The 20,470-nt window shown below is 47.6% G+C and overlaps 1 protein-coding gene across 11 annotated transcripts in view; it reads right to left on the bottom strand.

Annotated features, from left to right (window-relative positions):
- Arid1b (AT-rich interaction domain 1B) overlaps window positions 1–20,470 on the bottom strand; it is a 356,041-nt gene that overhangs the window by 14,463 nt on the left and 321,108 nt on the right. For 6 of the 11 annotated variants that reach the window (XM_087642968.1, XM_087643042.1, XM_087643007.1 and 3 more), the window contains 6 exon segments: window positions 16,974–17,083; window positions 16,066–16,224; window positions 11,346–11,555; window positions 8,664–8,868; window positions 3,562–3,700; window positions 3,149–3,321 (listed from right to left, as the gene is read on the bottom strand). In XM_087642968.1, coding sequence (XP_087499094.1) covers window positions 3,149–3,321; window positions 3,562–3,700; window positions 8,664–8,868; window positions 11,346–11,555; window positions 16,066–16,224; window positions 16,974–17,083 — 996 coding nt within the window. 11 annotated transcript variants of the gene reach the window in all.

Genomic DNA, 20,470 nt, shown 5'->3' with positions numbered 1-20,470 from the left:
AACTTTATTTATAACTCCTTAGAGCTGTAAGACAATATTTCCTGTGGACACAAATGTCCCAATGCTATGAGGCAGCAGGTGAGCTGAAATATACAAGGGCTGTGCTATTTACCTAAGACACATATCTCTATCTACCATCTCAAAACAAAGCCCTCTACTCATCCCCTAACTGCCCAAATCCCGTCTGTGCTGTGTGTGTGTTGGAGTCTTCCTCTAGTCTTCTCCATCTTCATTTTGAGATGAGGTCTTTCTTACTGACTGTGGGGCTGGTTATCTCCTGCCTAGGCTTTACAGCACTGGAGCTGTGGGTGTACCCACCGCAGCCCAGGCTTTATGGGGGCACAGGAGATCCAAATTCATGGCTGTGCAGAAAGCACTCAGTCTCTCAGACTCATTCACAGTAGAGACTGCAGACACAAAAGGAGAAGCATCCTGTAGTTGTTGTACAGAAGGATGCAGAAACAGCATGCTTGAGATTCGGAGGCCCCACCCCAAATACCAATCATTAATTTTTCCATGTTGTTTTATTTCTAGAGCCTAAAGGTGGTGTGGCATGGTCCTCACAGATTCCTGGGTTTGAATGCTTGCCCCATAGGGAGTGCCACTATGAGGAAGTATGGCCTTGCTGGAATAAGCTACAGTGGGGCAAGCCTTCTCTTGCTACCTTCTCTCTGTCTGATCTCACATCAACTTGTGGTAGAACCGCATAGGAACTTGTGGTCTCCTATGAAAAAGTTACAGATGGTCTGGACACACAGTCTCCTTCTACTGCCTGTGGATCAGGATGTAGAACTCTCATCCCCTTCTCCAGCACCATGTCTGCCTGCATGTCGCTATGCTTCCTGTCGTGCTGATAATGGACTGAACCTCTGAAAGTGGAGCTGGCCCCAATGAAATGTCCTTTAATGAGAGTTGCTGTGATCATGGTGTCTCTTCACAGCAGTAAAACCCTAACTAAGACAAGTAGGATACGAACCTCGAATCCCTCTCCCACAACAGAAACCTAGCTACTTCTTACACATAGGAGGTTTCTGGACTCATCCTGCATTCTGGAAATCTTTACTTAGAAGTAGTTCCAAGACTCTTGAGAGAAAAAAGAAATTACATATCACCTTGCTTTATGTAACTGTTACCTGAAATACATCTGAAATATTATACATCTCATTTGCTTAGTAGTATATACCCAATGCTAAAAATTCTGAGATTCTCCTCTTTTGTTTTTATAGCCCATAATACTCATCAAAACCAAGTTGGGGGGTTGGGGATTTAGCTCAGTGGTAGAGCGCTTGCCTAGCAAGCGCAAGGCCCTGGGTTCGGTCCCCAGCTCCGAAAAAAAGAAAAAAGAAGAAGAAAAAAACCAAGCTGGGGCTTTATGTGTCTCTCCACTCCTCAATGTCATAAAACTCATAGCTGCTGTGGTGGCCTATATGATCCAAGCACTTGGGGACACAGAGGCAGGTAGGTCTCTTGTGAGTTTGAGGTCAACCTGGTTGACATGGAGTTTCAGGTCAGCCACAGGTACACAGTGAGACCCAGTCTCAAAAATATTTAGATGTATCCCAACATCTAAGTACTGTCACAACATCCAATATCACAGCTACTGCTCCCTAAGGGATCCCAGAGTAACTACCTCTACAAAACCATCTTCACCATCTTTCTGTATAGTAGAAAAAATGCTCACATGATGGCTTTATTTGACAGGACCTAACTGCATTTGAGTGAATGCCAAAATTCCATTTGCCAGGTTCCTACCTGATGCTGGTATGTGTCATCTACGTGTGTGTACCCCGTTGGTCTGCACTCCCTGGGGCTGGCCAGTGTAAGACTCAGCCCTGGGTTTCTGTTGTCCCTGACACTCTTATGCCCCTGCACTGGGGACACAGAGGCAGGCAGGCCCCAATATTACAGACACACATTGAAGGCCGGCCTCAGAGCTCCAGAAACAGCCTATGACTAGCCCCTCCACAGATCCTCAGGATACTGCATTTCCTGCTTTCCTGGCACTTTTCCAACCAGCCAAGGACAACTATTCGGAGTCCCCACGCATTCGCCACCCCTCAAAGCCACAGCGGGCGTCTCTCCACTGCTACTCTGGCTCAGCCTGGCACCTCTGGCTCACCGTCACCACTGCTCCATCTCATCTTTTTTTTTTTTTAAAGATTTCTTTATTTTTATTCTATGTGCATTGGTGTCTTGCCTGCATGTATGTCTGTGTGAGCTTGTCAGATCACTTGGTGCTTGATTACAGATGGTTGTGAGCCACCATGTGGTTGCTGGGAATTGAACCCAGGTCCTCTGATAGAGCAGTCAGAGCTCTTAACTGCCGAGCCATCTCTCCAACACTGCCATGAATCTCTTATCTTTTCGGAGCATGCCTGGACACTACCAGTTACTCACAAACTTACTTAAAAAAGTCAAGTCATGCAATTTCCCTAGATAACATTTCTCAGCTAGTGAAAACTCAAACTCATGAATATGCCAATTAGTTGAGGGGCCCTGACCCCTGGTAACAGATGCCCTCAGCCTGTGTTCCCCTTCCTTAAAGAGGCTCAGCAGCCCCATTAAGGCACCCTCTTCCCAACTCTGTAGGTCTCTGTGGAGAGCTGACATCCTTCCTTCTTTCCTTGTGACATGGCAATCCATAGGGCGTCTGCCTTCCTCCGGATGCAGTCATATAAAACCACTGCTATCCCCAGTCCCAGGCTTCCCTGCCCGTCTGCTCTCTCCCATCTGTCAGGGGCTTTGCTTTATTGCCTTCTGAAGTCAGTTAATTCCTTCAGCTATGGAAGAGACATGGGAACACTACTCTGTGCCCTGTCTGTGTTCACACCATGTTGATCATGGCAGCCAGTGGGTGCCAACGGACCACAGTTGCCCATCATTCTCTTAGCTTCCTGTGTGTGGACTTAATCCTTACAGTGCAGCTGACGTCAGCTCCAGTGCTCTCACCGTTTCTAGAAGAGGAAGTCAGACTCAGAGTGGCCATGTTTCCTAAGGCTCTAGCTTAAGAGAGCAAGGAGGAGGCTTCGTCACCACATGGCAGTGCTTAGAGCCATCCCAGCTGAAGAGGTGAGTGAACAGGTTGCCAGGCGGTGGGGAGAAGGGAGCCTCCTGGACAATGCCCATGCAGAAACTCCCCTCCACATACCTTTTCTCATTCCACTGAAAGGGTCCTTGTTGGGCTCATAGGGCATCCTGCCCATCATGTCTGGCATGCCCATGCCCTGCTGGTATGGGGCGTTTGGAGTCATGGAGTTCCGTTTTGGGTACGCTGAATCACTCACGTCTGAGAACGGGTCATGCACACTGACTGTACTGCTTCTGAGAGACACAGAGGGTGGAAGCTGAGGGATACTGTGACACTATATACCCACGGAGCTCAGGAAATAAGCCACGCTTGGGACTGTGAGTGCAAAACCACCCAAAGTAAATTACATGTTAAAAGGAGCAGTAATAACGATTTAAAAGCTAACCAGGGAAGAGTGCTTTTTTTTTTTCTATTAAGTTTGCTCCAAAACCAAAACAACTTGACTTTACATCTCGAGAGTCCTCAGAACATACCTTCCGCTTTGCATGGGGGTCCCCTGTCCGTGAGGGGTGGAGGCTGGGGTTGGTGGCTTCAGGTCACCGGGAACCTCTGCCATGGAACTGCTGCCAGTTGACTGTGGCGTCTGTGGACCTTGTAAGGATCCCGAGTTAGCTAGGTGTGGCCAAGGGAAATAAGGGGAGAGCCAGCGTTATTGGACAAACTGTATTTTGGTAGCCGTGTATATGACAGGATTAAAAGTAGGACATTACTGGAATCACAGCAACGATGTAGTAAGAGACAGTCATGTATGCACTGTTTCTGTTCAGAAACGACAGGGTGAGAGGCAGAGAGAGACTGAGCATGGAGCAGCACAGGGATTGCCATCCCAGCTACTGAAGCCCGGGCCTCACATGAGTGAGGCCGTCGCTGCACACTGAGCTCTGCCTTCACCACCCAGGAAAGGGGCTTTCTGAATAAACGATTTAGAAACAGCTCAGCTGTGAGCCCTCACAGTTACATGTGTGACTGGGTCATTGCTTCCTGGGGTATTTATCCCAGGGAAAGGTCTAAGAGAAAAAGGGCTTTAGGTAGAAGATCGTTTAACTCAGTGTTGTTGGATATACTCTAAATGTAAATATAGAAGAAACAGAATAAAAATTCTGGTGTTTTGGGTTGGGGGGCTGTAATGCGGGGCTTCAGAACACGTGTTCTTCAGCAGCGGGAGTATTTGCAGTTGAAAAGTGCTTACGGAGGTTAACAAGGCACCTTACAGTTAATATTTCTTCAACAACTGGACACCTATGCTTGGTCATTAAAAACACTGTCATTCGAGCTGTGATTCAGATTTATTATTACAAATACGTATCATGCTGGCTTGCAGTCTCCGATGCTGCTGTCAGAACTCTGGGATTCAGGTTTAACCATAATTACTTTATAAGAGCACTCAGATGTGAGCCTCTTTCAAAGCTCACGTGGGATTAATTAGCCTTGCTTTACAGGAAAACCAAAATATTTCAAGAGCTCCTACTTTATCATCTATCACAGTCATGTTAGATAGTCAACAGAGAGGTGTTGGGTCCACGTATTGATTAGACAGGAGCCTCCTTGGATGAATCTGTGTCCAATGCATCTGGGGTCTTTTTACCAGGTGAACTCAGAGAAACAAATGACACAGCTCACAGAGCCTGTGTGCTGGCACCAGCACAGCTCTCTGAGACTGTCAGGTACTTGAACTCTGCAGACCACCTGCTTAGGAAACATCACTTGTTTTCCTATGGGGGAATTCCAGCCTCACCCCAGAGCTTGTTTTATGTCAGAGAAAATGGAGGTTAAGCAAGTCCCAAGCCATTACTTAATAAAAGGATCGGAAACAGGAAAGATGGATGGTGCCTATGTATGGGAGGGGCACAGTAGAGAAACTAACCACAGGAACTCTGATATGGCTCAAGGTTTTATTGTAGATATGAGAGAATACGCAGACAGAGGCATCTGGAATAGTCCAGAGCAGAGAAAGTAGACTGACCATGGCCAGCCAAGTGGGTGTGGCCAGGGCTATTTGTGAGAAGGGAGAAAGCAAGAGGCCAAGACTAGGTGCAGCACAGTGAAACTAGTCAGGGCAGGGAAAACCTTGCCATTATAGGAAGAACAAGAATGTAGTGTAGGTGGAGGGAACCTGGGGAGCAGCATGCTAGTGTGGACTTTGAAATGTAGAACAGGTACTTGGGATACTAAGGGAGTCCAGAGGCCTGGCAGTGCTTTGATGTGTAACAAGAGGGAGCCATTAGTCCTTCTGCTGGAGAAACAGTTCCTTTAGACAGGGACCAGCTTCCTAAGTTCCTGAAGAAAGTGGCTTTTATCTGGATATATGGATACCTTCTGGAGTTCAGGAACTGGGGCTTTTTCTTTGGACCTGACAGCTTGTCCTTAGAAAGCATCAGCTATCGGCAAGTGCTGTCTGTCAGACAGGGTCTACCCAGGCTCTGTGGCCTGAGTGGTAGCCCATGCGTCTGCAGCTCAGGGAGAGTTAGGGATGGCTTGGGCATGTAGCAGACTACCTAGTCATGGAGGCAGGGCAGTTGACGGACACTGAGAACTCTGGAACCGTGCACGAAGATGGAAAGTCAGAACACGTGAGCGAGGAGCCTTCTGTGGTAACCGACCTGCCCCGTCAGCCCCAGACTGCGGAGGACAGAAGACTTGTTTCTGAGTCAGGCTGACTTACCGTGGAAATGTGGCTTGCAGGCTGCTGTGATTTTAGAATGACCCTTACTTACAAAGTATTCCCAGTTATAACTAATAAAAAATAAAGGAAAATCCTCCTTGCTTGCCAGTGTTTTTCTCTTCCTTTCAGGAAAACAAAGCAAAACAAAACAAAACCCTGAACGAACCCTCTTGCACTCCATTAGCAGAGGAGGCTGGCCGGCTCTCCAGGGTAGCCCCACCTTTTGCCAGAAGCTATGATGTAGACGCTAAAGTAAGCAATGGAAAGGTTACTGGAGGTTAAGTCATTCACACACTTCAGACAGGGACAGCCAGGACTCCCGGCTGGGAAGATAATTTGCACAGCATGAACCCGGTGCCCTACAGCCAGAGGGAGGGGTGTGGGTACCAGGGGGAACAGGCGATGTGACCTAGGTCTGGTGACTGGAAGTCAACCGGAGGGCACCTTTGCTTACAGCGCCACCGGTCTCATTTATCTTCCTCTGAGGATTCCCTAGTTGGAAGCAAGACAGGTTTTGTGACATCACTTGTCAGCTGATAATAAAAATGCAGCCAGCCACCTGCCAACAAAGATGGATGGGTTTTGGGTTACAAACTTAGTAGCTGAAAGTAGTTTTCTTGTCTGCGCCTGCCCCACCTCAGTGCCATTTCCCCAAGTCTGCTGGGGACACCTGCTGTTGACTAAACTTCTCCACTAACTTGGGGAACCTTAGGGATCAGACTACATGCTAACCCCCGACAGAGCTAATTCAGGGGTGCATCTGTTTGCAGAGTGCCCTCTGTGGACTAACTGCAGAGATGAAGCAGGACTAGCTCCAAGGCTTGACAGAACTTAACTTTAGATTCATAAAGCCACAGCAAATCCAGGCTGGCTGGAGACGCAACAATGTGGAGCTCTCTCAGAAGAAAGACACATGATCTAGGAACATGTGACTCAGTGAAGAACAATCTAGAAGACTCACTGGAGATCTTTGCTTTAGTTTGCCTTAATGTGCTGGTTAAAGAAGGTTTAACTGCAAATTAACTTTAAGAGTTTTCTTTTTTTCTTTTTTTTCTTTTTTTTCTTTTTTCTTTTTTCCAGAGCTGGGGACCGAACTCAGGGCCTTGTGCTTGCTAGGCAAGCACTCTACCACTGAGCTAAATCCCCAACCCCAAAAGTTTTATGTTAAAAGAGACCAAGAAAACATCTTGGCACAATGGCAAGGCAGGGTGTGGAGCCAGGGAGGCTGTCTGATGCTTGCAGGGCTGCTGCTGCTCCCTGTCCCCTGCGTGGGCTGTGTGTATGGTGTCTCTGCAATGAACGCTGACCTCACAGTCAACACCAGGAAGCTTTGCTCCTCCCACTCTCCCCAGTCACAGCAGGACCTTGGCTGCATCTGCACCAAGAGGTACAGCTCCCAGCCTAGTTCTGCTGTGCAGTTGAATGACAGCATTGCCATAAAGGCAGCTGTTCTAAGCTGGGGAGAGGAAGGTGCTGGCCGTTCAGAGAACCAGCCTCCACTTTCTGCAGGATCTGTGCCTCAGCAGGGCTTTCTGTTCTGAGACTGAGGCATGCTGGGAGAGCTATTCTCCACACACGAGTGCAAGCCATTTGGGGACACAGGGTCTTTCCTGACAAATAAAAACATCTTTAGATCTTTGCAGACATCACTGCTTTGGACCCTGTACCCCGGTAGGGTGTTATTTTGGAAGAACAGTTCAGGGCTGTTCACAGATCACTTCTTTCAGTCTGTGAACTGAATGTAATGTGTGCTTTTTAGAATTAGCCTGTCCCATGTTCAGGTATGCCCCAAGTGGTCAACGTTTGGGATCATTAAGGGTGAGGCTTTCTAGGAAGATTTCCTTCTTAGAACTGGACCTCTATCTAAGGATTGGCAGGCAGTGTACGGCTGGTTGCTCTTGATGCTGACAAGTCAGCAGAGAATCATTAGAAGTGAACAGAATTCTTTCTTTGGCTTCTGGATGTCAAGAGTGGACCTATTTCAAAGGCATTTCTTTCTAGGCTAAGGTGAATTCAGAGAACAACGCATGGTCAAATATCCCCAAGTAGGCCTCTTGCAGCCCCACTGGGTAGCTTTGGGTTCCTTATCTGCCTTTGTTCTCTTGGGGACATGTAAACTGCACCTGCATCCCGGGAATGAGACACTGTCTATGCTCAACAAACCTGGGCTTTCAGTTGGCCTCAGGACAGGCCCCACCTTATATAGAAATGGCAGGAGTGTCACCATTGCTGCAGGTAAGTAGCCTTAAATGGGATCTGTGATGACCAGTGACTAGAAACCAGAAATGGTGGGGTTTACCTAAGTGAGCCTACCACACAGACCCAAGCATGGGTCCAATTTCCCTGTCCCTAACACTGGATTTGCCAGCTCACAGTATGTGGTAATTTCACACTTTAAAGTCTAAGGGAGGGGGTAGGCCAGAGGAGAGCATGAAGAGTGACCTTATCCAACTGTGTGGGTGGAGTGGCAGGAAGGAGCTGCTTACAGACATGGTCCCCACGATGGCACCTGCCGGCCTTTGCTATAGCACTGACACGGATTCCCTTCAGGTGAGACCTTGCTGGACAGGAAACAGCAGAACCTAAGTCCAGATTTTATTTTATTTTTCCAAAGTACAAACTGGAGTGGCCCAGACAGAAGAGGTGGGCCTGAAGGTGGCGCCACCCAGACTGTAAAACACCAGAATGGGGTTCACAAAGATGTCTCCTATCCAGAGAGAGGGGATATTTTTCAATCCTGTATTACATACAAAGGCATCTGACTCAGGACTCTAAGGTCTACTCTGATGAGAAGAAAGAAGGCAGGTGTGCCCCGCTTCATGCTCTAACAGGGAGGTGGCACTCCATCCTTCGGGGAGGGCCTGAGCCTGGTCCCAGGGCAGCTGCTCAGGCTGCTGTAGCACTGTCACTTACCAGGAGATGGCGGCTGGAGCTTGGGCTGCTTCTTCGAATCCCCCGTGCTGAAGACTTCAGGCGGGGGCTCCTCCCCACGCTCAATTTTGCACTCGAAGGCGAACAGGTACTGAATATATTGCTTCTTCAGGGAGCTGGCTGCGCTGCTCGAAGTGCCAACGTTCAGGTTGGTTGCCAGCTCACGCCACTTCTTGTTTTTATTAACCTAGCAAAAAAACGGACAGGATGGTTGGTTCGCAGCAAAGTGGCTTGTTTAAAGCCGGGAGACAAACAAGCACTTCATGTCTTGGCTTACTTTTTTCATTTGCCTCTTTTAACTAATGCTCATCACTCCCACTCAGCAGCACACAGACAGCATTTACAGCTATAAAACCATTAAGGAGCCTGCTGATGGTGACATAAACGCCCACTTGCTGGGGTCTTCTGCCCGCTACATCTCCTATAGACTTGAGTAAGAGCTTCCTCATTCTGAGCCCCAGGATGAATGGAGAACCCAACACACACACACACACACACACACACACACACACACACACACACACACACACACACACAGAGAGAGAGAGAGAGAGAGAGAGAGAGAGAGAGAGAGAGAGAGAGAGAGAGACAGACAGACAGACAGACAGACCAACCCACCCTGGCTACCGTCTCCCATGAAGCCATCCTTGAGGATCCTTGTGGGATGGGCACAGAAGGTGCCCCCTGCTACTGGCTGGAGTATGGGCCAGCAGCTGAGTAGCTGGGACACAGGTTTGTGTATGTCCTATAGGGTTTTTATCAACGTTCCAGGAGAAGACGTGTGTGTGTGTGTGTGTGTGTGTGTGTGTGTGTGTGTGTGTGTGTGTGTGCGTGCGCGCGCTGGGGGAAAGCATTGCTTCAACTTTCTCATTTTTACCTAGAATGGGTTATGAGAACTTAAAGTCATGAATGAAACATGAACACACAAATAACTCAGGAAGACAGAAGCTTGTGCCTTTGGATGGGTGCTATGTTGAGTAGCTTGTAATGGTGATGAATTAATGAATTTCTGGATCCAAACTTTGGCATGAGGCTCTTTACATCCATTCACTTAGTACTAAATAGTCACAACAATAAACACACTGCTTGATTGCTCTGGGAAACACCTCTTTCAGTACTCAGCGGAAGTGGGTACAAACAGCAGGCCACGGTTGCTTCAGAGATGGCCAACCTGAGTGCTAGGATCTGAGCTGTCAGGGAAGTTTGTTGGGTGGAGGGGTGTACCATTGGTAATAGCAATACCGTGAGTGTCCCTGGGGTGTGCACTGGCTAAGCTGCAGAGTTGCTTGTGTGCTGGTGTAATCTGCTTATACACACTGTTGTGACTCAGGGAGCCAGACCAGAGCAACACACATCACCGATGATTGGATGCTAGTGTTTTAGTCTTGGAGATTTGCATTAGAGTTTAGCCTAGAGGAGGTGAGCAGAGTGGGAGGAGCAGAGGCAGTAGGGAGATGGGGAGAGGCGGTCCACCCGGCATGTGTGATGTATGTGGGACGCTGCAGAGTTAGACCGGAGTTCTAGTGGATCTAGTTATAGGCCTCAGTCCTCGGGGGGTGGGGTGGGGACTAGTAAAGGTGTGCCCTGCACCCCAGAACCACAGAACTGGGACACTTAGGGTGACAGGTTACTTTGGCGAGGTGTTTGCTGCCTCATTCCAACTGCCTCTTAGGCTTCTGGGGACCAGCTCTACAGCATTGATCTAGGGCTGGGATCTGGATGGTTACTCTTTAGAAAGTTCACAGGCCATCCCTAGTCATGGCAGGAGCCATGGGAACAGCTCATGTTTGCCATCGGTTGGTTCTGTGGCTTCTATTGCAATTTACTTAGTTATATATGAGTTTCCTCATGAATTCTTGGGGTTAGTGACCTGTGCCTTATGAGTAAACCCAGATAAAGGCCATGGTGAGGTGAGGTACATTCCCACTTCAACCAACCCCTCACTGAAAATAATGGTGCGAGCAAAGTAGAGTGTTAAGGACACAAGGACTCGGGGACACTCTGACGGGCAGCAAGCAATGGCCGTGTCTCTTGTTTTTGTTGTTTTGCACAGACAGAAAATGAGCATCGCCTTGAGTTCTATACCTGGGTGTGTGGCCTACTCAGCCAGCCCCCAGCTCTGTGGGTGAGCACAGTACCGTAGTCATGCAGGGCTGCAGGTTTTACTCTTACAACTGGATCTCTCTCTCTCTTTTCTTTTGAGGCAGGTTCTCACACAGCTGCGGCTAGCTCTGAACTCCTGGCTTTCCACCTTCCAACTATGGAAGCCCCACTATACACAGTTTGAATTTATAAATTGCTCTGGATATAGAAAAATAGTGAATTTGATTTTTATCTGGTCCATGATGAATTAGTCATTTGTAAAACACTTCTGGAGTATTTACCATGAATCTGTAGCAGATTCCAGAGAATTCTACAGCTGCCTGGGAAAAAGAGGTCTAAGGGTCTAGTACAGATGAGGGCATTGAGCTGTGACTCTGCCACAGGAGTTGCTGGCAGTTAGGAACTGTAGCTCTCTCTGACAAACTACAGAGTCCTAGGAAGGGACTGTGCTACAGGCTTAGCTTTTCCTCTGTGAGAGAAGTCAGAACCAAATACAACATCCAGAGCTGAACAGCACACCCAAAGGCCTGCCTCCAGCACTCCACCCTCACTCAGACTCACCTGCGCCAAGCCTCCGATCTCTTTGACGCACACATAGAGTCGGAACAGGTCCAGGGGCTTCTTGCCCACTGCCGGCAGACTGGACACGGGGGACCCCCTCTCCTCCATGAATGTCAGGTAGCGGTCGACCCACAGCTTCCTCTCCGGCTCAGTCCCCAGCTCATACACTTTTGTGATCTTCTCCCCAGTGGTGGAAGAGGAGCTGGACTTCTGGTGTCAGGAGGAGGTGGTGGTGGGCACGAGGGGTGGGAACGGGGTGGAGGGGAGAAGGGCCAGAGAAGGGCAGTGAGTTGGCGAGCATAAGAAAATACACTTAAAGCTGCTGCCATCACATATCAGCAACACAACACAGGCTAGAGTTCAGGCACAAGCTCTGCGTTTTCCTAAGTGACATACTGCGACTTTAAATAAAAGGACCCAGACTCTTAATTTAATACCTAAACCAAGTAAGCTGAAATAGGCATGTTGATAGCAGTGCTGAATCCAGGAGACCAGACTCCATTGACGTCTTGTGTGCTTTGGAAAAGAAAAGGCTAGCAGCCCAGAGAACAGATGCCTGTGGTCAAACTTCTCATGCCTGATGTTGGAGTTCCCATCACCAAGAAATACATTCTTACTTTTTTTCCTCAAAATAAAAATGATTAAACATGTCCTTATGAAAACACAGGTATCTACTTGGTGCTTGCTGCAGAATGGGGCGGGGCAGGGGGAAGGAGGAAAACCACAGACAGGAGACAGGTGTGTCTCCAAGTAGGTGGGGTTTGGAGCCACTGGGGAGCTAAGGCTGTGTCAAGAGACAGCCAGCTCTCCCTACATAAAGTTTATAGCTTCTCAGCGTAACTGAGACAGGTGCCCCTGTACCAGTGCCTACCATTCTGGAAGCCACACTCCAGGCTTGGCAAGTAGCAGTTTCCTATTTCTGGCTATTTTCTGAAGCCATTCTGCCTGGAGTGTTAATCCCTCAGATCACTGAGGCATAGAATATGTTTACATAAAATATATAAACATGGGTGACCTGAGCCCAGGGGTGTAAGTCTGTTCTCCCAGCTACTTGGAAGCTGAGGCAGGAGGATCACAAGTTTGAGGCCAGACTGGACAGTTTACTGAGTCCCTGTCTCAAATTAAAAGAAGATAAAGCAGGGAAAGGGGGTGGGAGGGCAGAACCTAGTGCTAGTGTCCAGCAAGGTCTAAATCCAGTCCCCAGTCCTGAAGGGCAGGGTGGGGAGGTGACACAGTTAGAATGGTAAGGAAAGCTTTTAAGGGTTAACTTCAGAGTTGAACTTAAACTTCAAGTCCTTTAGAAATTACTTTAGATAAGAATTACTTAAGGTGTTTGTGTACATATGACCACTGAGTCCAAAAGTAGGGTATGGATGACCTGGAACTGGAGTTATAGGCAGTTGTGAGCCACATGACCTGGGCCGTAGCTACTGGGAGTAGAAACTGGGTCCTTGGCAAGTACAGCATCTAAGTCGTCTCTCCAGCTCAAAGATGACAGTTCTTGTCCCTCTTCCCTTTTTCCCAAAGCAGTTCACATAGCAGAAGCATGTAGGTGCCTGTGCTAACCCAGGAGGCCTGCTGGCTAATCTACACCCAGCTCAGTTTTCCCCAGCGTGGGCCGGAATGCTCCTTTGCAGTGCTGTCTACAGTGGGCTGACGACTGCTCTCCCACCTATGAGCCAGGCTTGTTGATTCTGCGTCCACTCAGCACAGCACCCTTCACACTAATGGTCTTAGACATGTTCTATCAATGCTTGCACGTAGTTAAAAAAAAATGCATGAAAGTTCTGACTGTGCTCAGGTTAAGAATTAAGAGACTCATTATCTTCTGCACAGGACAAAAGAGCGAGGTGTGACACAAACATGGTGACCACAGGAGACTGCAGCTGAGAGCAACAGTGGACTTCTCCCTGGCCCAAGGCTTGCTGGTGAGCCAACTGCTGTCCTAACGAGAGAGGAGCAGAGAAACGGAGCCCGACAGAGAGCACGTGTGCTTACTGCTGCCATGAAACACGTCTCTCTCGTTCCTAGACACGAGCTGCTGGGACCCTCTGAGGAGGTTTTTTCTCTTAGATCTACTTTTATTTCATATGTATGTATATCACGTGAGACAAGTGCCATGGAGCTCAGAAGGTGTTGGAGCCTCTGGAACTGGAGTTACAATGGTTGAGTCACCACTGGGTCCTGGGGACCAAACCTGGGTCCTTCGAAAGAGCAGCCAGTGCTCTAACCACTCTGAGCCATCTCTCTAGTCCCCACTTGAGGACCTCCAACAGTGGGAAAGGCCTTCTGGAGGCCCAGGAACTTTTGCAGTTGTTGAAGAGCCACTTGGACCTGCTTCTATGCTGTGAACACTATATCCCAGGTTCTAAAACCACTGGGGAGGGGGAAAACTTACAGCAAGATATTCTTATGGTACCACAAACGTTTTCCTTGCATACAGTTTAATTAAGCTAAACGCACATTTCCTCAAGTCTCTGAGGCAGAGTTCCACTTCTGCAGTCTTTACCATATGCTTGGTTCTATGTATATGTGTGTGGATGAATGTTTATTTATATTTTAGAATGTTTCCTAACAAAGCAGTGTTGGTCCACAGCGCACTGTCAAGGCAGCCATAGCAGCTTTGCCCGGCTCAGGCTGCTGCTAGGGAAGCATTAAGAGCAATTTTGAGCACATAATGAGGTGGTATCTCAGAAGGAGAGTTACTGAGATACTCCTGAACTTGGATGCCCGTGGCGATCCGAGGCAACGATGGCACGAGGCCCCGTGTCCTCCCCACTTCAGCCCCCTTCTGAAGAGCTAACTCATTTGGAAAGGAGCACACAGCAGAGCATACAGCAAGAGTCTGGCATTTTCTACGCAACAAACACAGTTTCTCCTGCGCCTGTTTAGCACTGGAGCCAGGGGTTTGCTGTAAATTCTTAACACAAAACAATTGCTGGTCTACAAAGAGATAATATATGTGGTAAGATTTTTTTAAAAGAGAAAATCACTACATTTTAAGTATAATTATCAGAAAATAGGGTCAATACTTTAGTTTGCTTTTCTATTACATTTAAATACGATTGAGGAAAAAAAAACATTTTGGAGGTAGGGTCTTGCTATGTAGCCCAGGCTGGAACCTTCCTGCTTCACCTCCCTAGTCTGGGATTATTGGCTTGTACCATGGCATTTGGCTAGAATGTAGAATTCTGCACAAGCCATGTTGGATAAGGGACTGCGTGGAAGTTTAAACCCAGCAGACTTTAGTCACCAGTAGTTCCTTCACAGTCTATTAGTGGTCTTCACGTGCAGGGATCACTCTCAATTGTTATCTTAAGTTTTAAAGATTATCCTTTTCCACCACTGAGCTGATTTGCAAATATATTTAAATTCTTCCCATTCGTTTAGAATTACTAATTCATATGCGTTTTCCTGTTCTAAAGAAAAAGGGAGACAGAAAAGGAAAAAATATACACTATTGCCTGCCTTCTGAGACTCAAAGCAAACAGCACAACAATATGTAAAAACAAGAGGTCTGTGCTCTCTCTTTCCTGGGTTTGGCCGGAGGTGGTTCACTTCTCCTTCTGGGTATCTCAAAGTCAGAACCATCTGTAGGGAAGAGGAGCACCCACAGCACCCTTCCTGGCTCTGAAAAGGAAAATGGTTACAGCTGAGTGTCCTTAACGGCTACTCCAGCCCCCAGTTCTTCGCCGGGCTCTGTCTGTCTCACTCAGTGAGTGGGTGATTGACAGCAGCCTTCTTCTGGGTTTTGACCAGATTGGCAGATCCTGCTCAGCCAGGGGCTTTTCCCCTCCAGCCTGTCCTGAGCTGGGCTCTTTAATACACTGTCTTACAGAAATCAGTGTTCTTAGATAAGTTTCTTGTTCACTAACTGCATGTTAGGTTTTTAAACAACCTTTAAAGATCTTTTGATTCCCTATGAGTGTATAGGAAAAAGGTCACTGTAACACACTACTTATTTTTATTGGTACAGTGCAAATTTTTAGAAGGAGTAAAGTCCAACTCGGCGACCAAAGAGCATTTCCTGGCATGCACACAGCGTTGCTGTCATTTATACAGCACACCTATTTCTAGACTGCTAGCATTTTGTGTGGAATGGGTCCTGTCTCTCCTAATGGCTCTGATACACACACACACACACACACACACACACACACACACACACACACACACACATTCTTAGTCTAAAAATTCACATGCACTAACATTTCCAAATCTCTGTTAATTTCAGACATACAGCGAGGCAGGGCTGTTGTTATGCTATGCTGTGCCCGCCTGCAATATTTATTCATTTGGGGAGGCAGCTTTAGACTATGTTTTAGATGTAACAGCCCATGACAGAGTTAAACCGAGAGACAAGTGTGCCGTTTTCTCATGACCTCTATTAGTCCCCACCAATAGCAGCAGCTGGCTTTAGAGAAGCCTTCTATGGCTCACAGCCCACACTTCTGGAGGAGTCTGGGCCCCCAAAGCAGCAGCACACCTCCTTGTGGAGGTAGGCCTTTACCTCAGAGCAACTGCTGATAATGCCAGAAAGATCTATGCTACACATACATTTGTTTTGTTACTAATGTAATTACTTATTTAAAAGAAAGCTTTTTTATGGAGCAACAACTCAAGAGTTTTACAAAGCAAACCACCAAACAATAAAACATAATTCAGTATCTGCCCTAAATCCAAAAATAACAAAGAGAGACAAACAACCAGGGCCACTTACAGGGCTTGATGGAGTCTTGGGCCAGCCTGGGCTGCTAATGCTATCACTCTCATCTCCGTGAAAGGAGGAGATGCTGGCAGAGCTGGGGGACATTGGGGAAGGGACTGGCAGGTTGCCTGGAGTTGGAGGCTGAGAAATACCCTGAGAGCTGTAGCTATCCTGTGGGAGAGGAACAAAAATAAAACAACAAAGTTACGTCAAACTTTATTTAAAACAGAAGTACGTCCAGTTTAACTGACTAATTGTGTATGTGTGCATGTGTATCTCTCTATATATCACAACTGTATATATAAAGACACGTACACACACAGCCCCCAAAGTACCAAAGTATTCTTAGCATGGTTGGTCACTGGTCACTGTGAGGGATGCTGGAAAGGCCACAAAGCCACCATGCGTACTCCAGCTTAACTGGAATACTAGCTACGGATTACCCATATGTAAGAGAGTGAAAGAAAGATAAAGCACCATCTCCCTTATTTATGAAATACGGTAGGGAAGCAAAATAATATGGATGTGGTTGCTGAGGTGGGTGGCCAAAACAAGAAGCTCCAAACTAAAGGCAGAGAAATGACTCCAAGGGTCCACACCAGGCAACAGAGATCCCTTGCTTCCCCCACAGGCACCTCTCAAGTAGGTTTTGTCCTCCCCTCCCCCATGGTGATTTAACACTGTAAGAACCAGTAACTTTGATATTCACATCACAGGGGATATGCAGTAGGATAGAAAAGACTGCACACATGTGCAGGGAGGACCGTGGCGTGCGGGGAGGACCGTGGCGTGCGGGGAGGACCGTGGCGTGCGGGGAGGACTGTGGCGTGCGGGGAGGACCGTGGCGTGCGGGGAGGACCGTGGCGTGCGGGGAGGACCGTGGCGTGCGGGGAGGACTGTGGCGTGCAGGGAGGAAGTACCTTTGACTTGCTCTCAGGCTGGGGCACACCTTCTTCTTTGCCATCTGCTTTAAGAGGCACGGACAGTTTGGACTCACTGGGAGACATCATATCTGTAAGACCCATAGATGCTAATGGAAAATAGGAGAAAATCCGAGTTACACATGAGGTGTACCATGGCACCCCTGTTTACATGAGCTACTGAGTGAGGCACCAGCACCCAAGCTTCCCCTGAAGGAGAGAAAGGGGCAAAACAGACTAATCAATCAGAAGAGTCATGGGCTCCTGAAGCACACTGATATATGAAAGAAAGGCTACACAGGGGGAGGGGCAGATTCTGTATGCTCAAGAGTCCCAGACGCTGGCTAGTTTATAATCGTTTTCTCTTTACCACAGCTTAAGCAGTAGTCATCAAGTCCACATGAGCGTCCTGTGCACTGCTTGCTCATGGGCTGGCAAGCAGCTTGCGTTTATCGGGGCTCTAGATGGTCTGGCCTTCTATTTCCTCAGCTCAAGTAATCTCTGTCCACAAAACCTTAGCTACTTCACATTGTCTAGTCTACAGCACAGGAGGAGCCGGATGAGGACTTAGGGGAAGGTCCCTATGACTTTACAGTGGGCCGCTGTCCCTTCAGCGGGCACAGAGCCTACAGTTACTAACCCTCCATAGGAGATGAAATAAATGCCCATAGCAGCTCCTGATACAACCTACACTTCCTATCTTCAGCTAAGAAATGCAGCCAGCTCCATCTAGGCCCTGTTAAAGTTTCAGACAACAATCGACTCATACATACTCATTGAAGACACCAAAAGACATGCTCTGAAGGCTTGATTTCTTTTTAAAAGAAGAATCCAACCATGGAGGGCAATCAGTGTAGTTATTGAGGGAACAGAGCTGAATTTCCATAGACCCTTAGAGAGCCATCTAGCTGCACATCCCTGCCCTAGAGGTTCTGAGTGCATGTGTAAAGAACAAGTGGAAACTGAGGCAGCGATCTGCACTCACTCCCTCCCTGTCAAGATGACAGAACTCTGAGGTTTCATAAGCAGGACCTGCTTCAGATGCTGCCATGGTGAGTGTGGACTCAGCCAGGCAGAGTAGAAAGTAGAAAGAAGGAAAAGCAAACCAGCCTGAATCAGACCCTGCAGATCGCCCACTACAAAACGATCACTGCACATATTCATGTATTACTAGGTTTTAGAAAATAATTAGTTTTAATTACAGCGGGGAGAGAAGGAGCGGGCTCTGGTGAGTTAGCTGGCAAGCTCCACGGTGCTAATTTGTTATTATCGTTAGCATCACTGCAGGTTGAGACCGTAGGTCCTGCCAAACAAGCCTACCCTGCCATGTGCCCTGGAGTTGACGTCAGTGCACGGTACCGTGCTCCGACCCTGTGCTGCCACAGGCACACTAGCTGGGTCTGTGGAGTTGGTTTGCAGCTCAGTCAGTCCTTAAAGGCACCACGACACACACAAATCATAATTGAGATGCTTTTCTCTTTTTTTTTTGAAATTACTTTCATACTTATACTTTAAGAACTGGAACAAAAAGCCTTTCAAGTGATGCAGCTGCAGAGAAAAATCTATTGGGATCAGCTAAAAATGTGTTATTTCTGTGAATGTGTGAAACCTCAAAAAAAAAAAAAAAAAAAAAAAAAAGGGCAGCTGAGTGGTAGATTCTACGGCAGAGACAGCCCTGTGCAGAGCAGCAGCTGCTTTCATGCGGCTTCTCTGCAGGGCCCGCCGAGGCAGGAGGTAGTGGCCTGGCTGAAGAGGGGAAAGCAGTGCAGTGCATGGACGTCGGGTGCTCTGGCTCTTCTGCAGAGAGGGAGGAAGGCCATATCACATGGCTTCTATCAAATCCTGCGCTCCAGAGGCCAGAGTGGACTGTGTTGCCAGTATTTGTAAGTTATGTCTGGATATCATTTTGGCAGTAAGAATAGCAATATGTTTCCACACATATTACATACTAATGCATTTCACACATTAATGCACACAAAAGTAATTTTAAGCAGAAAGAGCTAAGCCAATTGTATTACAATAATCAGCAGTAATTTGCACTGATTCCATAATCAGACTCAGAGGACTATAAGCATATGTGACATTTGAGAGTCCCCAAATTTCTTCCTTCTCTATTGTGTACTTTAACCTGGGCGTCCTGGACATGCAAATGCACATGCGCTGCCCCACCATGGGGATGGGGATGGACTGACACAAAGTACAGCATAGGTTTTTTCTTCCATTATATGATCACACTGTCTTTCCTACTGTGGCTTTTCTTTTTCTTGAAATGTTTAGTTTTGACTTAGCCAAAATGTCAAAGGAATCACCATGCTGAGCCACATCTACCATCCCTCCAGGCAGTGGTCTCCGGGCCATGGTGTCTTCTGTCTTTCAGGGAAGAGTCCACACCATGGTCAGGACGCTTTACATAAAGGAACTGCTATTTCTCCAGTTCCCGGGGATGTAGTTGTGAAGTTCAGGCAGGCATGATGGCCAGGGACAGCCAGGGCTGTCTGGGCGATATAAGATGTAAACACACTCCACGCACAGGCTCTGGCTCCCCCCCCCCCCCCCGGAACTGAAGAACTAAATGAGTCTTAAAGCACAAGGGGTCCAGGTTCTAAGGTTGCTAGATTAGATGCATTCCCAAGGACACACGGAACACAGGACCTAAGTGAAGCCTCCTCTCAGCTTCTTTCTTGGTTTGTTACAAAGTTGCAACCATTCCCAGAAGGCAGGGAAACACAATGCTCTGTTCCTTTCTTGGTAATATCCCACATTATAGAGACATTTTGTCATTCTGAAACACACGAAAGCCTACATTGTCCATAAATTGATCATTAATATTCTTTGAAACACATTTTTTTTTGGCTCTCTCTGCAGCCTACACTATCTTAGAACAAACTATGTTGTCCAGGCTAGCCTCAACTCGCTGTGATCCTCCTGCCCTTGCATCCCAAGCATCACCTGCATGAAGATTTGATATGTGGCAGATATGCAACCATACATACTGCATGGTTAACACAGCACAACAAGAGCTACATGAAGATCTCCAGGGAAACATCCTTCCTCACAGCATTGGCAAGAAGACCCTTTCTCTCACACAGCCTTCTCTGGGACTGTCAGTGAGCATGAGGAGTGCACTACTCCATATGTGCACAGGGTCAGTCTCTGAGCTGGCTCCTGGCCTACTCCAGGAGGGAGGTGAGCCCCTCCTCCAGCCAGGATGAGCTCCAAGCATGGCACACTGATATACTTTGGTAAGACTTCATGCATGTCTCCCAGCTTAAAACACTTTCCGTCACGACTTACCAAGACCCTTACACCTTGCTTTCTTCCTCGTCCCTAGTTCATCTGCTTCCTTCCTTGTCTCGGGTTTGCCTACCTGTTTTTTTTTTTTTTTTTTTTCCCCCTTGAAGATGGGGGTGGGGGAGGTGACTGGTAAGGAACCACTGAGCAAAATATTGCCTAGCTGTGGCTGTCACACCTGTCAAAATCATCTGAGGAGTTTATTA

This window comes from Rattus norvegicus, chromosome 1 (assembly GCF_021556685.1).
Source record: "Rattus norvegicus strain SHRSP/BbbUtx chromosome 1, alternate assembly SHRSP_T2T, whole genome shotgun sequence".
In the NCBI taxonomy this organism is placed as follows: Eukaryota; Metazoa; Chordata; class Mammalia; order Rodentia; family Muridae; genus Rattus; species Rattus norvegicus.
This window is presented reverse-complemented; position numbering and strand designations above follow the sequence as displayed.